This window comes from Varroa jacobsoni, unplaced genomic scaffold (assembly GCF_002532875.2).
Source record: "Varroa jacobsoni isolate VJ856 unplaced genomic scaffold, vjacob_1.0 scaffold_1320, whole genome shotgun sequence".
Lineage (NCBI taxonomy): Eukaryota > Metazoa > Arthropoda > Arachnida > Mesostigmata > Varroidae > Varroa > Varroa jacobsoni.
The window spans coordinates 24,653-43,399 of record NW_019214222.1 but is presented as its reverse complement, the minus strand read 5'-3'; the positions used below and the strand labels follow the sequence as shown (position 1 = coordinate 43,399).

The 18,747-nt window shown below is 38.7% G+C and overlaps 2 protein-coding genes across 4 annotated transcripts in view; one reads left to right on the top strand and one right to left on the bottom strand.

The window, feature by feature from the left end:
• cher (filamin A protein cher) overlaps positions 1–14,851 on the bottom strand; it is a 35,030-nt gene extending 20,179 nt beyond the window's left edge. The window contains exons 1-10 of the mRNA XM_022847973.2: positions 14,730–14,851; positions 10,917–11,241; positions 5,013–5,182; positions 4,595–4,777; positions 4,092–4,358; positions 3,552–3,792; positions 3,195–3,395; positions 1,334–1,750; positions 602–1,047; positions 59–298 (exon numbers count right to left, since the gene is read on the bottom strand). Of these exons, the coding sequence (XP_022703708.1) occupies positions 59–298; positions 602–1,047; positions 1,334–1,750; positions 3,195–3,395; positions 3,552–3,792; positions 4,092–4,358; positions 4,595–4,777; positions 5,013–5,182; positions 10,917–11,241 (2,490 nt within the window). The 5' untranslated portion in view covers positions 14,730–14,851. The remainder of the gene's footprint in view (positions 1–58; positions 299–601; positions 1,048–1,333; positions 1,751–3,194; positions 3,396–3,551; positions 3,793–4,091; positions 4,359–4,594; positions 4,778–5,012; positions 5,183–10,916; positions 11,242–14,729) is intronic.
• Sf3b5 (splicing factor 3b subunit 5) lies at positions 8,432–9,362 on the top strand. Of its 3 annotated transcripts, none has more exons than XM_086971820.1 (2): positions 8,432–8,637; positions 9,003–9,362. In XM_086971820.1, exon 2 carries the CDS (start codon positions 9,048–9,050, stop codon positions 9,303–9,305), a length of 258 nt encoding a protein of 85 aa, XP_086827946.1. In that variant the 5' UTR covers positions 8,432–8,637; positions 9,003–9,047; the 3' UTR covers positions 9,306–9,362. The 3 variants fall into 3 exon arrangements, with proteins under 3 accessions (XP_086827946.1, XP_086827947.1, XP_086827948.1); XM_086971821.1 differs by lacking the exon at positions 8,432–8,637 and adding an exon at positions 8,644–8,780; XM_086971822.1 differs by lacking the exon at positions 8,432–8,637 and adding an exon at positions 8,653–8,766.
• Positions 14,852–18,747: the final 3,896 nt, after the last annotated feature.

Genomic DNA, 18,747 nt, shown 5'->3' with positions numbered 1-18,747 from the left:
AACTGAACGAAGGTTTCTGCATAGAAAGTGCATTCTATGAATAGTTTCGAGTACTTACGAAGTGATTTCCGGGTGTTGGCGTTTTGTATTCGCAGGTATAGGTACCATCCTTGTTATCTGCGATTTTAACCTTGACATCTTCGTCGTCTTCGTTAACCATCTTGACTTTGGGCTTAGCAGACCCTGCGTTTTTGCAATCGACGAAAAATTTCGTAGACGTGCTGCTTTTCACTCCTTTTTCAATACCTGGTCCGTAGACTCTAACCTTCATGGGGTCAGCGCTAGCAGCCACATCGACCTGAAAATCGAGAAAATACAATTATTATTTTATTTATAACTAATCAAAAAGTGCAGAAAAAACCAATGGAAAATTTAACAAATGCAATATAGAACCGCACGATTTTGCAATTATACTAAACGAGAAACAACTGACCTCGTGAAAACTGGAAAAGCTAGAACATCCACTCCATGGTTATTCAAAACCTTTTTTCCCAACTAATGAAACCTCTAGATACCACGACAATGAAGTCTTTCCCTTTCCGAAATCATAATGCTTCGAATTAATGAAGTTCATCTGCGCCCAAATGAAAATCATGAGAACCTTGAAGGGGCTGTCGGGAACGGCGCATCCATTGTAGTTGACACACACGGTGTATTTGCCGTCATCTTTCGGCTTATACGAACAAGTTACAGTTCCATTTTTATTTGATTTAATAGTCACAGGTATGGGTTCATAGTTTTCGTTGTGAATTTCGACGGTGACTTTAGGATCGCTCTCAGGTTTGGCAGTGGCTGCTTTACAATCAACGCTGAATTCAACTTGTTTATCCTGCTGCACCCCTGGGCTAAGGCCGGGGCCGAACGCCTTCACTTTTGTAATATCGAATTCCATCTCTGTGTCAATAGTGGCCACATACGGCGACTTGGGGATATCTTCCCCATCGCACAGAATATGAATCACATAATCACCAGGTGCACTTGGCGTGTACGTCACACCGGCAGATCCATCACCAAGATCTTCGCACTGGATGGAGCACTTTGATGGACCTAAATAAAAAAAAAAGTGATATGAGAATAACTTCTTACCGTAAAGTCTATGATCTCTATTGAGAATACGTTTATCTTTTCTATCTCTTATTTTCTCAGATGAGTAATATATGCGGACTATATTATGCATATTATAAGTATTATGTGATCTCCGTGTAACAGTGAGCTGTACTCAAGAAATAATTTGTACTGTAATGTAAAGGCTATAAAAGAAGATATAATATTTATTGTTAATTATAACTACTACAAGTCAATACAGATGCATACGGAAAACAAAATATCTTACCTTCAATGGAGAAGCCGAGAGAGCCCGTTTCTCCATTAGTATCAACAATGAACTTCGCAGGTTTGTCGGTGATACCTCCTTTAAGACCGGGTCCGTAGGCTATGATCTTAGATTCCTTGTAGGGACCAACTCCGACTTCGTAGGGGGATTTGGGAATCTCGTCTCCGCCATACTTAATGACTACTTTGTGGGGTCCTTCTGCGAGAGGTTTGTAACTGACATCGTAGCGGTCAGGATTCTCTTTGTTCTGCACAATTTCTACAGGCACAGGCTTACCATCGGGACCTGTTACTTCCACTTCTACGTTTCCGTCCCCAGCGTCGGTGGTAAGCACCCTGAAGTCGGCAATGTCTTGTACACGCACGCCCTTCTTCTGTAGACCACGGCCTGAGGCCTTAACCCGACGAGGGTTGCACGCTACAAATGATTAAGAAGATTACTATAGTTTTGCCTGTTCTACTGCTGTAACAGTTTCGAGCTCCTAAGCTAACAAAAGTGAGTGGCCTTGATATTGTAGGTGGTATATAAATTCCGTGCTAAGATAACGGTAATATAATGAGTATCTTTATAGTAAAGTGTTCTGTGTTTAAGCAAACCGCGTCTGACTAAAATGCGTACTCCTTCTCGACCCTGTGATATGATGCTACAGATCCACTCTGGTGGTACCAAAGTCAAACTTATGCCTATACAGGTTGATATAACAAAACATCGATTAATTTAAGGAAAACGTGCACAACGAGTAAAATGCACGGAAAAGTATTGCATGCTATGTGACCGTACGAATGCATTTAACATATTAAAATATCTCGCACGTAGTAGTATGCACAAGAAATGTTTTACTATATATCAAAGTAGTTTATAGAAAGATTCGTACAATCGGCCTCAATTGAAATTGATAAACCTGCGAGCATCTTCGCGGACCCATATATATGTATATGGGTCCGCGAATTTCGCGCTGATTGATTTAGCTAAACTTGTTCATTGATTTTACATATTGCCTAACGTGAAGCAAAGGTCTAGTACAGTTATTTCATTGCGATTGCTATGTTTTACCTAACATTAGTTTTTTGTACCTAGATATCACCCTATTTTAGATCCAAGGCATTTGATCGACTTCGCATTTAGACTTAAAGCATATAGAAAAGCTCGCTTGCAGGCCTACACCTTTTCAGCCGTCCGGTTGCAATACCCTAAAGGTTCTGTTAGGCCAATTTCGTTGTTTTCTGCAATTGTCCTGCAATAAATTTATTTGCAGTTTTCATCCTGCTCTCTTCTTAGGATATTGCAACAGTTCAGCTGCCCGGCTGTAGTTATCATATATGTGTGCTTTAATATTTACTTGAAACATAGTTGAATTAATCATGTTATCCCACTGCAATTATCGCGTCAAAGTAATTATACTCCTTGATTCAATAAATTCCTTACTCTCGCGTGTTACCTTGGTGCAGTTATCTTATATTTTTGTGCTAGACGAAATGTCCCAGCAAAGTTGTTACTTTGCCGCTAACACACAGCATATATCTAAATACTGAAAACCGCTGAACTAATAATATTAATAATATATATAATAATAATAAATATTACGTCACTTGTACATATTAAATCAACCTTCGACCGTGCGTGCGGCGTCATTTCACCAAACTCAGATCCCGTACGATTAGTGCCGCTCTACCATTGAAACGTTGTTGTAATCTCAGGATGCTCGATACCATTTTTGACTTTAGTTGATCTGTCTATGAACTTCCAGACCAAATTTGGGCAATACAAACAACCGTATCCAAGCTTTTCACAAATTCTCAAGGGTTGTGCATTTAGTTTTAATTGTAGAGTACGTTGGTAAAAAAAAATACTAAATACTAACGATTTCCAACGTTGACTTTAAACGGAGCCTTGGGAATGGGTTTGCCAGCAAAAAGAACCTGTACAGTATGAGGACCTGGCTTAACGGGGCAATATTCGCATTTGTATTGGTTATCTGCAACCTTGACCAGCTTCATAGGTACGTTCGCTGTTTTGCCATCTGGATCTGTGATCACACACTCAAGCTGACCAAATCCAGCCCCTGAAAAAGCAAGTTCATGAAAGTACTCATTCAACAAGTATATTCAAGAATATCGATTAAACTTGTACTCAGTTACCATCACGCGCTGCCCCGATACAGTTAGGTTAGTAAGATATATGGCTTCATAACTCGAACTAAATAAACAAACGCTCGTACCTTTCGTCGTGACATCGAAGTATGTTAGTTTGCCGGCAGGCCGACCCTTGGGTTCGATACCAGGACCGAAAGCCACGCATTTCTTCGGATCTCCTGGAGTTCCTTCGATGTTGACGGCAAATGGTGCTTTGGGCACTACCACTCCGGCAAACTTGACGAACACATTGTGAGGGCCTTGAGTTTTCGGTGTATAAGTTGCTTTCCAGCGTTTCTTTCCCTCATCCTCCAACTTAATATCAACCTATCAACATTATTGTTGTGGGCAGCAGAACGTACGGTTGTCATACATATATAAAAGAAATACATAAAAACACGATGATTAATCAATCAAGTAACATAAATTGATTTAGATTTGAGAATATATCAATAAAATATGTGACACAAATTACCAACGTCAATTAAATTCGCGAACACGTGATCCTTGGATAATTTCCGCTTGCTGCAAGCAAGAACAAACGACCAGAGGAAAACTTTTTGGAACTAAAGTCGCCATTCAGGATTTCAGTCAAATATCTATATAAGATCCTGATTTAAAAGCACCTTTGTTTTGTTTCCTTTGTCGTCTTCAACCCAGGCCTCAAGGTTTCCCTCACCGGCACCAAATGTCTCAATCGTAAAGTTGGTAGGTGCACTACATGTAACCCCCTTCGGCTCAATACCGGGCCCGAAACAGCGTACTTTTTTTGGGTTGGTCTCAAGCTTGAGGGGCGCAGCATCCTTTAGTTTAGCGTTGGGAAATTGCGATAAGTAAGTCATCATTGACAGTTCGTCAACCTTTGGGTTCGCCATGCTGTCGGGATCGATAAGCTGCAAATTATAATTAAAAGTTATCAGCTTGTCCCGTCTAGGCTTAACTCTCCCGTCGGATACATATTTACTACAGTTTTATGATGAAGCTATCAAGTACCTGCGCATATGACATATTTACGGATAGGTGTATATTATACTAGTTACAGTATATTGCGCATAAAATGAGACATTTGATCAAAAATACAATCGGATCCAAATAACATTTAATAATAAGTCTAGTATTTATCTCTAACCGGGGCAACATCCAGCCACTTCTCGGCAGCATCCATAGCCTCCTTAATATTTCTATGCGCGTCCTTGGGATCCCACTTCTGCCAATTGGGGCAAAGTCCAGGTGCCAATGCATCAACGAGAGCACCCAATGTCGTGCCGTCGTTCCAATCCTTAGTGAAATTTTTTACTGATTTATCAGGAATCTATAATAAAATCGGAAAACCTCTTATACTGCTTTATCTTGTATCACTTCGAAGCTATAATCACTATCTTTGTCACAGGAGTTCTCGCAAAAAAAATACGCAAAAAAAACTATAGTTACCATCATATATCACTACAACTACGTTTGCTCACATATTTGATCAATGCTGTGAATTATTCACACCATAGTAATACAAAAGTCGCTATGAAAATTCAATAAACACAAAATCACATTACCTTAGACTGAATCCATTTAAGTAGCCTATCCTTGGGGGTTTTAGCCTTGCCTTCCAGCAAATTTTCATCGTCGCCCTCCCACATAGGCAACGAAATTGAATAATGCAGAATCAAGGTCCATATAAGACCGAGAATAAGCTTCAGTTTACAGTCGACAATGTCCGATGAATCTGTCAACAAAAATCGCATCCAAATTTATTTAAAAGAAAACAGTTTGTTAAAACCAAACTCCCTTGAAACAATGACAATTTTTTAATTGACGACAATGAATAAACATCTTTTCAAACATATCCAGTGTCGACCCCGATTCATCATCTTGAAACTGAAAATTTAGAGTAGGTGCAGCTTCCTGTAGTACATAATATAACGGTATAGTATAGCGTTTGTCTGAAAGTTACCGGAATCGTTTCCGCTCAGTAGCGATGTTTCTCCCCCTATTTAAGGGAGTTTGTTTTGCTATGTCGTCAAAACTTTATAACACTTATCTTAGTACAACAACAGATTGTTAGATGACTATTTGCCGTAATCCAGTTTGGTTTAATATCTTATCTTGACTTAACCCATAACTGTTGTTTTTTTTTAATCAATTTCTGCTGCAATTCTGTGATAATTTGTCAGCTTTGCTAGAGCAACGAAGAGATAGAGGAAGTGAAAAAATCATACATTTATTAACGTCCTATGGATTCGGTGGATTGTCGCAATTACGAAGGAAATATTTTCATTTAACACAAAATGCGACGTTCCACTAAAGCTTCAAAACAAAGGATGTTCTTATTACGTGTTCGCCGTCACCCTCCACGATTCCTACCGTCTCTATGCCAATGTATTAACTTCTTTTCTGTTTCAGGTCAAGTATTAAAGAATTTGTCCAGTACACCTTTATGATACTGTTCATGAATGCATAGCTCCGTTTTTTTATTTGCTAATGATCGGAAAAGATTTTTTTGCAGCCATGTAAGTTCTTGAACGATTTTTTCCCTGTGTGGCCTGGCATTACCATGAAGAGGGATGGCACTGCCTTATCTGCCGTGTCGCTGCTCTTGGATAGCGTCATTTAATCGATGCGGCTGAACTAAGTACAGACCTCCGCCGGTCATCTTGTCTTTCTCAGGATTTTCGCAGTTCAAAAGACCGTTCTAGTGCTGTCAACTGTAAGCTAGAATCTTTTTGGAACGAAAATTTGGCCTAGTTCTGGGCCGAAAATCGCCTTACTGATAAACTAACTAATTTCTCTGCTTCATATCGACGTGGCGACACCACCCCTCGTCACCAATAATCACTTTTGTAGAAACCGGTCATTGTGGGTGCGCGTTTCTCAATGGATGGCAGGTGAGGTGTCGAGCGTTAGTGAGTAGCCGAGTTCCCCATATGATTTAGCCGGTCTACATTGCACTCATATGATACATTCAAGATGACATTCTTCAACTTAGAAAACCTCTTCTAGCAGTCCTCTCAGTCGTAAAGTCATATGTCAGATGTACACGGCACAAACGTCTACGGCTGCCCATGCAGCTTTCTGACGACGTCAAAAAACCAAGCACAATCGATGTCAGAAATGCATCTCTTTATATTAAGTATACCCATTCTCTAAAACGTACTACAAAACCCTCCAACAACCCACTCGCAGTAAAATAATGCTACCTCATATGCGAAGCGAAACGCCGGAAACCGTCACCTTCTCTGGGCAGGGCGAATTTTCTCTATCATCTCTCTCGGATGCTTTCAACTACCAAAATTCAGTTTTTTGAACAAAAATGAGGTCCATTTTCAGTGGACCGTTCGTCTCCCAAATGCTTGCACACATAAACGTTTCTTTGCGTAAAATGCTTCGTTGAATCCAGTTCGAACAGTTTTGGAACAGTGAACCAATCCATAATGGAAACAAATTCTACTATTTTTCCAAAATGTTCTACCATTACCAAAACAGAGGCTTTAGAAGAAAATTACAAGAAATGGTATTTACATTGCAAATACATATTTTTATTTGGCAGCGATGCTCGTTTGACGTGTGTTGAATTTTTGCTTTCATCTAGAAAAGCTGGAACATATACTCTAATATGTGGGTATATGCAGTTATTAATAAACACATATATGGAATCTGCCTTTGTTATACACAAATAAGCTAGCTTTTATAAAAATAACTGCTGAAAATATAGTGAGGTTATGCATAAAAATATAGTTCACACACCGAGATAATGTAAAATTCATACCTCGCTGAATATGCAAAATATTGAGATTTTACTCTTGTTCTAGTTCAGTCAGCATTGATTATTGGTCCTAATTCTGGGCTCAGTCGTCTCTCTACCCAAAATGAGTATCTGAACATACGATCACACATAAACATATTTGCATTCATAATACCGTGACTAATGAGCAGAAATAGTATCCGTCAAATATGTTTTAGTTCTTATGATTAGTCTTGTATAGTTTTGTATAACAGCTTCGACAATTACAGGCATCTGCCATCTCAAATCGACACAAGGGGTCCATCTTACTTTATTAATTTTTTTAAATCTGTTTTATTGCCCCCTTCTACTTGGCTATGTTATACAAAATATGGTTCGCCGTCACAATAAGCTTTGGCTAAGTAAGCTTGGAATCATCCATTGAAACCTCGTCAAAGGCATATCCTACACTAAAAATGTGATTAAATAACGACCTATATAAAGGGTGCTAGAAAAATGGAGCGAAGTCAATTTTTGACGTTTGAGGGGTAAGTTTGCGTTGCTCAATGCTCGTACGCTTCTTTATTTAGCTATGTAATTAAGTAAAAAATGAAAAGTACCTTTTAAACGATTAGCTTTGACTGAAACCTCGCAAGTTTGTTAAAGATTTGGTTCAACTTACGTGATTCAACAGCAACTTCTTTTATAATACGGTCTTTTTTTTTATTTATTTAGATGCGAATCGTTATACGAATATTTAAAAAAAAATAAAAGGAATAGGATCATATTACAGATAGTTTTGGAAACAAATTGTTTAAAGACTGGCCGTTCTGCCAGTGGACAACGCAACTTTTCAAACATTCTATAGTCTTTCTCAGCTGCCTTTTACTTTGGCCGATTGTGCGACAATCATTGCCTTACTGTGTCAGCGCCTTACCGAAAAGAGGGTTTCTAGCTTGACTCTTCCCCTAAGCGTTAAATGCGTTAGACCGTGTACAGCCAAGATATCTGCCTTTTAAACCAGTCGACAAACTGCGCTTCGCCAAGTTTTCTAGAAAACCGCAGAAGTTTTGGTTGTTTTATCGTACATGAGTAAAGCAAAGTAACGCCAATGGTCACACCTACGCTTAGCACGCATTAGCCGACGATATAAGATCTATTGCCAGTCTAAGCAAAGCTATGCCGACTGTCTCAACTGACTAAGCTCAGCTAAATTCGCGGCTTCGCTTCTCGCCTCATCACGCATATAAGGACCAATTAGGAAAGCGGATTCGATGCTGACGAAGTGCATCTGTCCGCGTCTATTCGGTATTGTTGCTCATTCATGACGACCAACGCACGCGGACGACAGAGACTGGCAGATGGCAGTGATCACAGTCATCATTGTTGTTGTTATGTGCCTGCACTAACTAAACACAATTTTTAGATAGTGAGATAGGTTGTTTTTTCACCATAAACACGTAAGTATATTCTACCAACATTCAAGTCTGTTCTGCGTAATTGTAAACAACGGTTACAGTGTAATTCGTCAGTGAAAGTGATGCTGTAATCATTGAACGGTAGAAGCATCATTGTCTTCAAGCCTAGAGGTTCTGTATAAGATGTGAGAATCTACCTACACCTGTGCAGTCGTATCACAGACGTTGTATTCTACCAATATATGTACCAATGTAGTTCAAATCAAATATATGGATAACAATTGCAAATATGTATTCCGCAATAGAATATTCTATTTCTGGCGTTTTTTCGCAGAACTCTCATTCTTATTGGTGTCTCGCACCACATACAAGTACAGTTGTGGAATTATTTTGTTTCGTGTGGTTAGGTGAAACGGTGGCGGTGGCAAAAGATATTGTGGCAAATCTTAGCAATGGCAGAGCGCTACAATATCCATTCACAATTGGAGCATTTACAATCGAAATACATCGGTACGGGACATGCTGACACAACAAAATTTGAGTGGCTTGTCAATCAACAACGTGACGCCTACGCTTCATATATGGGTCACGAAAATCTGCTCAGTTTGTTTGCGATAGCTGAGAATGAAACTAAGGCACGAGTACGCTTTAATCTCATGCGCAAAATGATTCAGCCGTGTGGACCGCCTCCGGAGAAGCCTGAAGACTAAGCAGCCAGGAATTAAATAAATTTGTTTAATGCCTATATTCGATGTAGTATGTACAAATTTTTGTTTTTATTATTTTTCTACAGGCTTTCTGCATAGACAGTACATGAGTCATTAGGCGAACTAATATCTACGAGATGTTATCGTCTCTCTCCAGCTTGATTTTCTCGACGACTAATCATTAAACGAGTTTTTTTAATTGTATAGACGTTTTCTATCAGGAATTATTGGGCTGTCAACTAAGAAGAGAACCAAAGCTATACTTAAGTATATGTAAAAACATCACAGGGTCCGATGGATATCTATAAAATGTATTATATCTTATACCAAGCACACACATTTGTTTGCGGTTAGCTTTTGCTTTGGTCCTATTTATTAAAATAACTTTTGGCAATTTATTACTATTACTACGCAAATTAACACATTTTTAAAAATGAATAGCACAACCCTTATATAAATTATTTAGTAATAAATAAAGTTGCTGACGTCCTTCCAGCTTGAAAATAATGTTAGCATCTCTTCTTCGTTAACAATAGCCTAGTAATAAGTTGCAAATTGATAAGTGAGGAATTAGTAAAACATGACCGCGTGTAGAACGATCTACATCGTTAGGCCTAAAATGCTTGTAGTAGAGTAAACAGGTGAAGGAGTATTTAGAAACAATTAACTGAGTTGGGTGCGGGCAACCACAAGCGCGAGTCCCACACGAAAACAGCAAGCATCGCTAAAGGCATGTGGCTTGAGATGGTAAGGCGAAAACTAGCCGTTCCCATACTATCAGAGGTGTTGCTATAGCTGCCTGTTCCTAGGTGTTTTGCTGCCCTACGTCCTGTTAGTTTTAGTCTGTTCCAAGCTACGAAACACCATTTTTAATGTTGAGGCAGGATACTACTGACGGGAAGCTAAAGCCGAGAATTTTAAATCTATTCAGCGTGCGCAGGCGTTACAAAATGTCTTTTCCTCAATCAAGATTCCCCAAAGATTGGCGCTGTGTTCAAACTAACGGCTACACATTGTATATTGTTTACGCACCAATGAAATCTTCGTTGCACAGAGCATAAGAGACACAAAATGATGCTGTAATAATTCTTTCTATACTGTTGTAGAATATAGTGCAAATTATTATGCAAATTTGCCGATTCTTTTTGTTGTAGACGCTGTTACATAATTCCGCCAGTCAAGATGACGCCGTTGTATCTGCTGATAGAGTGCGCATTACTCCTTTAAATTTTCGTCCATTTAAGATGTCTTTTGTAAATGTACGGGTCGCATTTTAAATGATCGGTTCGTAAATGTAAGGGAACTGCACTATCTATACTGCACTATACCTCAAGCTAAAGGCAGTACCTCAAAAGAGTTGGACGATTAAAAATATGGTAAACTTTATTTCAGAATATGATTTTAGGTTAAAACGAATTTACTAAAATATTAAATGTGTGAAGTTGGATGGTAAAAGAGAATATATCATTTTAAGTCAAATTATAGGTGGTGGAAAACTCTGTCATTCTACTTAACTAGTGAAGACGCAAGTGTCGATGAAATCAATGAAATATACTTAAATACCGAGTATCTCCCCAGTCACAATATTATACCTTTCAACATTCAGTTACTTACCTATATTAACTAGTTTAAGTCCTTCATCGTCGGTGAGAAACTTAAGGCCGACATAGACATTTTCAAGTTTCTGACCACGCACCGTTGGCCGCTTCGAAAATTTGTACGGACACTTTTTACCCGAAAGTACTTCAAGCAGAGCAATAAATCGAATTCCGTCTGCAAAATCCGTTTCAAGTGAAGCTATAGTCTTGTTTATTTGTGAGAGGTGTTGATTCACCCACCGCAGGAATGTGCTCTGCTGTATGCGTTTCCACACTGCATCTTCATCAAGATTCCGTTTCATCTCCGCGTCCTTCTTTTGCTGCTCCTTGCTTAGCGCCATCTAACACAGAGCCATAATAAGGGAGTAATGTTGTTAATTCTGCTTACTGTTTTTCGAATCACAGATATAATAAAAATAACATAGCTTCATTGAGGCGTGTACAAAAACAGCATTGTACTTTAATCGTGATCATTATTTCATTTCCTACCGTAAACTTATAGGCTCATGACAACTAATTACATGCATAACATACTATGTTATTTTGTCAAAAACGTGATAAATTTACGGCGTCTTCTATCACAAACCCTTCTAGCATTATGAGCAACGAACATAGTAGGAAAGAAGTCGCTTGGTAGTTTGAAAGATTTATATGTGATTAAGTAGAAGGAGAGTAAAACATAATAAAAATAATAATTAAAGAGGCAAAATAAAAGCTTTTAAACAACTTTTTTTCAAATTGTCAAGGGGATTTCGTCTCGCCAATATATTAAATGATAGGCACTTTCAGTTCATGATTAGTTGAGCAGAAGGTAATTTACAGTAAGGTGACAAAGATCACCAACGTCTACCTATTCAACTTAAAAGCGAACTTTATTACCTTCTTTATTTTTCTTTATTATTATTCTAAATTTATAATCTGTATTTATCATTATTATTTATTATATCATTATTCTAAATTTTATAATCTTCTACGCAAGCGTTTCTGTGAGAAATTATTGCCTTAACCATTCGACTAAACTTTTTACAAGGTAATTTAGTTCTAAATACATGCAACTTTTATTGACACTGTTCTTTTCGTAAACCCTTCCTTATTAATAGAAAATAACTGGATTCCATATTACGCCAATTTGATTGGCTTATCGGGTGAGCAGATGGCTGTAGTGAGAGTTTAATTCGAAGAAGTAACTCAGTGGCTTCCGATGTAGTATTTAGTTTTTGTTTAGTTTAAATATTTTTGCATGAGCATGCAGGCCACAGCTTTCTTGAGTAGCATAACTTTGACAGTCCACTTTCTGAGATATCGCGAAAGAGATTTCTTGCTTCATCTATTCTAGTGCATTTCACATCTAATTTTATAATGATAATATTTCAACGAACTATATTAGCTAAAAACCTAACAATCATTTACGGAGGATAATGGCTTGTTTGTCACCACTTATAATTGTGTTTAAGTTGAAGTCGTTATTTGAACATCTCCGAAGGTGTGCGCACGTACATAAGCATATACAGACATAACTGTGAAGATCTAGCTAATAGCATAATACGCTAATCATAGAGGATAGACAAAACTTATTAAGCCTCGCGCAGTTCGTAAAAAACAAGATACCTACGCTGCTTATTTCCTGTCTGGGTCCATTAAAAACTATTTCTTTCTAAGTTTGTTTGGACAATATCAAGCACCACGTAAGCCTTATACTGTGATGGGGCTTGAAAGCTGAACTTACAGGTATCCACGCCGTCTTAGCAAAAGCCTATTTTATTCAGCGTTGATTGACGTGTCATCATCATTAACTCAAAACCTACAAATCTGTCAAATCACTAAACCTGATGACTTTCTAAGGGCTAATTTAGATTACGAGTGATAAATCACTGATCCCATCCAAATGTCCGCTACTATCGGAGGCTTTTTTTTAACATATAGACAACTTGATGTAATATCTATTAGAATTTTTCGACAATTCTATTTTCGACAAATGGGATCGCATTTTTGTCGTGCGGCAGCTGCTGGAGTTTTTAACTCGCCGTGACAGATAACCTGTACAAATTATTTACTCTAGAAGTACACCAAAACATCTCCCAAAAGAAGAGCAACTTTATGAGTTGACTCTCGGCAAAGACATCGAGGATACCGTTTCACATGTTCTTTATCTTTTCCTTCATTTCAAAAGATATATCAGGTCGCTTTCTAATGATAACACTATAAAGAGCTCACTATTATAAATGTGCCATTATTGTTGCTCTTTGGTAGCAAGCTTGGCTGCTAGCGTCTGCCAAATATCTTTACCCTAAATCGTGCTAACTAAGAACATGATGTTAACTGCCCTAACCGAAGTTCCATGTCTTCTTCGGAGGGAGTGGCTATACATAGCATGATGGTAGGTCACATGGGTTACTTAGCTATTCTCATGAGCCTGGAAAGAAGCTACCTTTAATTCGTAAAACGCTTGCTTTCTATAGAAAGGTTAGAAACTTACGAGGCATGATTATGATGTCACTCACTATGAACCGCGTCGCTCTTGTGCTTAAAAGTGAATAAAAAACTTTGCTTGATCTTCTATGATTATAAAGGATTAGTTTAGATTTAGAAATAGTCTTTTATTGCTTTTGTGCCATGAATAAGCAAAAAATAGATACATTTAAAGAGAAACGATGCATAGAAATGCGATAAATTCAAAACGAGACATGTGCTTCATCCATTCAACAATGAAAAGAACGCTATTGTTTATGTGGATATCGCTCGTCCGCGGAAAGATTAAAAGAAATATGCGATGCGCCGGATGTATATGCACCCGACTAATCTGAAGCACCATCTATATACAACGTTGGTGAGAGGTTCTTATATACCCGCGGATGCTCTTCTGATCCTACTCTGCGGGTTGTCCGACCCAACAGCCATCTTGGCATCGGTACTCGTTTGGTAAGGCGGTCAGTCCTCTTGCGTTCAGGCCCTGCGCGTATCGGGTACGCCTTAGGGCGGTGGTCAACAATAAGGCTGGTTCGTGTCATCACATTAGAAAGCGGTCGTAGGAAGCTGTTTGCTTCGTTCGGTTAACCGAATTCGGCGTTCAGCGACACCCACCAAAGCCTGGCAGTCACCAGCAACATCAGTTCGCTGACCAGAACAAACTCATCAGCGCTTCACATGCAGGATCGGTTCCTTTTGTTGGGGTACGCCAAGCTGTACGAGTCACTGCCTAAAATTTCTACGGATTTGCACACCTCGAAATTTTGCCGCAGCAGAAATCTACCGAGCACGTATAAGAAACTTCAGTGTAGTCGTCATGTTTCCTTTTATACACTACGTTACGGATAAACCACGGAAGTTATTCGGGGAGGCAACGTAGTCTTGTATTTACTCAACGTCTTAATTGAGGCCTCAGAAACAGATCAAGTGTAACTGCTATTTCAATTTCAAATGTTCATAAACATCACGGCGCGCAGATATGGCGGTAGGGGGACGGCCCTAAGAAGCAAAGACAGAGTATGTTACGTGCAAAAACCGCGTAATAAAATTCCGAAGTTTTTCGGTTGGTCTTTCTAAGTTTTGCGGAACATACATTACATTTTTTTTCTTGCTGCGCCTGGATAGAAGTGCGCGTCGTGTTAGCAAATTTATTGAACGGTTGTACTATTGTATACTGTAAGCCGGATAGGTGAAGTAACAACAAGCGGTTTAAGGTCCATTACAGCCACGGACAGGACAACAAAAAAGCGCACTACGACGTCGGAACAACATTCGTCACTGATCCAACATACAATTTGCATTACGTCTGAACCAGTAGCAAAAGAACGCACTCTTTTTTCTTTCTTTAGTTTTGTTTCCTTACCTTGTCGGCTTGCCTAGCTTTTCTTCCTGCAGTTGTCGCCGTTCACCCTTTTCCCGACGGAACTGCACTAAGTGTCGTGTGCTTACGAGTGGTATACTCTGAGCCGGTCGACAGGTTAACCACCCGATCTACACAGAGAACGGCCGGATCGTCCGTTAGGTCTAAGTGGGAAAGGAGGACACTTTCTCGAGGGCGATTGCTCGTTCATGAGAGATGCTGGTGCTGCTTCCCTCGTCTATGCTCGTTGCCAACCGGTGCTCAACTGGGCTTGGGGATGATGGCTCATGGCAGCAGCGATGATGGTGTTGGTGGTGTCAGTCGCTTGAGTAACTCTTCTCTACCAATCCGGCCAAATGCCTCTGCCGCCCAAACGTAACGCAAATAACTGAGATACAGTGCAATTCTCTCTCGCCCCCGTATCTTTTTTGACGGTCACAGCGCTTCTAAATATCTATTCAACCACTTGGTATTTAGTAATGATATAATGCCAGAGTTATATATACGTATAGTTATATTTATACATAAATACATCTATCTAAAAAGTCACTCTTTCTGGTTAGTGGATGACATCTGATAAATAGCAATCGAAAAATTTGTTAAAATGCACCAATCACAAGGAAGGCGATGATGATTAAATAGGGTAAACAAGCATTTTCGAACTTCTTGTATTTCCAGATATGTAGCCCACATGGTGACGAAACCATGCACAAAGCGTTGCTCAGCCTCCCAATAAAGTAAAACGAAAGGTTTAAACTTACTCGTGCTCGGGTTCTTATGAACAAAAATAGAGCCCTCGTAGTTTACGTTCTATAAGTGTAGCCACCACCGTCGCGGCCGCCGCCATGCCTATAATGGGTAATGGGTGGGTCTTATTTCCTGAGATACTTAATAAACAGTCATGGCTTCATAGGTAGACAGATATTCTCCCAAAAAATAGTTTCTCAGCACAACAGTGATATCGTGGTAATCGAAACAGCTTTTCAATCTTAGAAAAGTAGTCAGTGTTTTGGCATTAAACTTTGTATCTGGGAGTTGGTCATTGGTCTATAGGCTCGTAAGACTATCTTTCATCCGTTTTCTATAAGACTTTTAGGATACTATCTCCTTTTGTCCGATTAATTACCATTCATTCTCTATTGTTCCTTCTTTATGATTTTGTTCAACTGTTAACGGGACTCCCTCTCTGGATGTAATGAATTGTATTTTACTTATAGAATAGTATTTGTTCACGATGAGTACGTGCTGTATTTTCCATATATTACCAGAACATCATGCATTTGCTGTCACCTTAAACGAGTTTTTTAAAGCAGTTTAAAGTTAAAAAGTTAATGAAGAATGTTTAATAATGACAATAGCAATATGAGAGTACCATGTGTGCGTTATAATAAGAAATACTGAAACGTTTTGGTGCTTTCAATAGAAGCGAAAACATCTATTCGAGCGTTTTCAGGTAGAAAATCAGCATTGATCTCTTGAAAAGCTATGAACTGCTTCTCCAATGACCATATTGGACACTTCTGCCTCTTAGATAGCCATTAATCGATTTTGTTGTGGTTCGATTTGGTGAAATTTACCTGTGCTCCTATTTAGTGCTGGCCCTTGTACGGGTCAAAAAATAGTAGAAGTGTCGTGAACGTCGATCAGGGTTGTACAGTTCGTAAGCAAAACAACGCTAAAAGGCCCTCAGATTGTCTAAACCCGCTTTATCTAAGCCATTGTGAAGGTGTGCTATTGCTATCAGAACACTGCTGTGAAATATGGAGTCTTTCTTCATAACACCTTCCAAGAGATCGTGTAGCATCGCAGGAATTATTTGAAAAAATAAGTACGCAAATTGGAAGGTTTCAGGATTCTGACATAATGGATCTTGTATTATGCTACTTATTTTGAAAATGCTTAATATCTGAAAGCTATGTATGTTTAATAGCAGGTTTTAACACTACGAAATCAGAGCCAGATTTCCCTTTCAATATCATTTTGTTTAGAACGAAATACGTTAAAAAAAAGTCGACGTCTTTCGTAACTTGCGTGTGCCATAAACCAAAAATCGTTTAATTAAGGTAACCGACATTATATGTTCTGTGGTCCTAGAGGGTTAAGTGAATGCTTTTCAAAGGAGATTTGATAGGTTCATTTACAACAATGATCGGCTGTAAAGTTTTAGTGTCTGATTAGATTATTTAGCCATGAAAATTGTTACGATATATAGCATCTAGCGCTCCTGTTTATGATTTAGATTATTTTACATACCAATTAGATTTTACGTCTTTCTTGGTTCAAACAATCATTACTTAATTAATTGTAAGAATTAATTGCAGATAATAAACTCTAGATAATTTTTCCATTAAGCTCCAGAATCGCTGCCCTACTAAGAAATTTCAAATAATAGTGGCAGCATAGCTACATCTGCCTAATTCGCTGCAATCACTGAAAGAAACGTTAATGCTATTCGTCTTTTTGGGTTCAGATATTTTCTAACTAATGACGGTTATTCTTAGTGAATGTGTGGGCATACGTACTAGCATGCTTAATTCCGTTATCGAGTTAGACCTGGAAATGAAAAGACATTCAATAATACTATCTTTATGCACCGATTCCTATTTTGTAAATTTAGACATCGACGTACTTCTATATAAGTAAAGTGCAGATCTTCCTTACTAATAATGAACGATATTGTTACACTGCACTATCATTACTATGCACAATTTCTTTGAATCCAGAGATTTTAGTATCTGGGGGATCTGTTTAGAGGTGGAATAAGGAAGAGGAATACAGGCAAAAAAAGCACGCTAAATATCTCTAATTCCTGTTCATGATACATGTATTACCGTCACTAATGTGTATGCGACATGGAGTTCATTTTTGGTCTTAATCCATTCAACCTAGACCAAAGGCTAATTTGAATCCGGCGCCAGCATTGTACACGCTAATAATAGTGTAATTCTCGATATTTGCAGCGCTGCGTCTGCGTTCGCTAAGAATCTATAACAGAGTGAAGACGACGTACCCGCTAAACTGATATATGAGTAATGCTACACCTGTGTGTGATACAGCTTCAGCTAGGCGAGGCTTCTTCCTTTTCAACAGCAAAAAAAAAACAACCAAGATAAGTGATGGGATATTTATATTCAGCCGAAATAAATCATCAATTGTTCGACATTTGTAACACAGTCTTAAGTCAACTACAATACTATTCAATCGGGACAAGTACCTATCATAATGTAGTACAGCAAGTTTCGAAAAATGACTCGGGGATCTTTGCATCCCCTGTTCACTGGCGTATGAGAAACTGGCGTATAAAGATGTCGTGTACCCCAAATTTTGGCATCTTTGATAGACCCTAGAACAGGACATGACTCTGAAAAGCCGAGTGAGAATGATCAACTAGCTCAGCTATCCTTTGCTACCCTTTCGAAGAGGCAGCATAGTTTCCGTGTCAGAAACGATGGTGGTTTTTAACTGCAGGAAAACTATGTTCCACCTTTTTGCAGCCTGCGGGGCTGATACCGGTGACTCGTGGAGGTGCTTTCATATATAGTCGACATTTGTATACTCTATTGCACAAGCTCACTTTATTATGTCCTGCTAGTTTTGATGACCGTTAAGGCGTAAGTTAAGATTTTTGTCAAAATGGACGTAAAACGCCTAAGGCGTTTTCTTGCAACCGGAATTACTCTGATTAGTCATCTATATTGTTTTGAAATAGAATGATTCCATATTTTACATTTTGCAGGTACATCAATACTGTTTCTCAAAACTAGCAGCATAAGTGTCTCAAATATTGTTTCCTATTGTGATCTGTGGTCGTGCTGAGCGTCCACTGGTACGGAAAAAGTCAATGAAGGTGAGAGAAACTCTAGTGTGTTCTATGTTCATAGGAGTTGTCGTTTAAGTTGCTTATAAAGGTGTCAAATATAATCGAAAATGTTTTTACAACTTTCAGGAGAGGAACATTATTGTCGAAATGCATCTTAATATGCATCTAAGTATAAATTTGATTTGTGCATACTACGCTGTG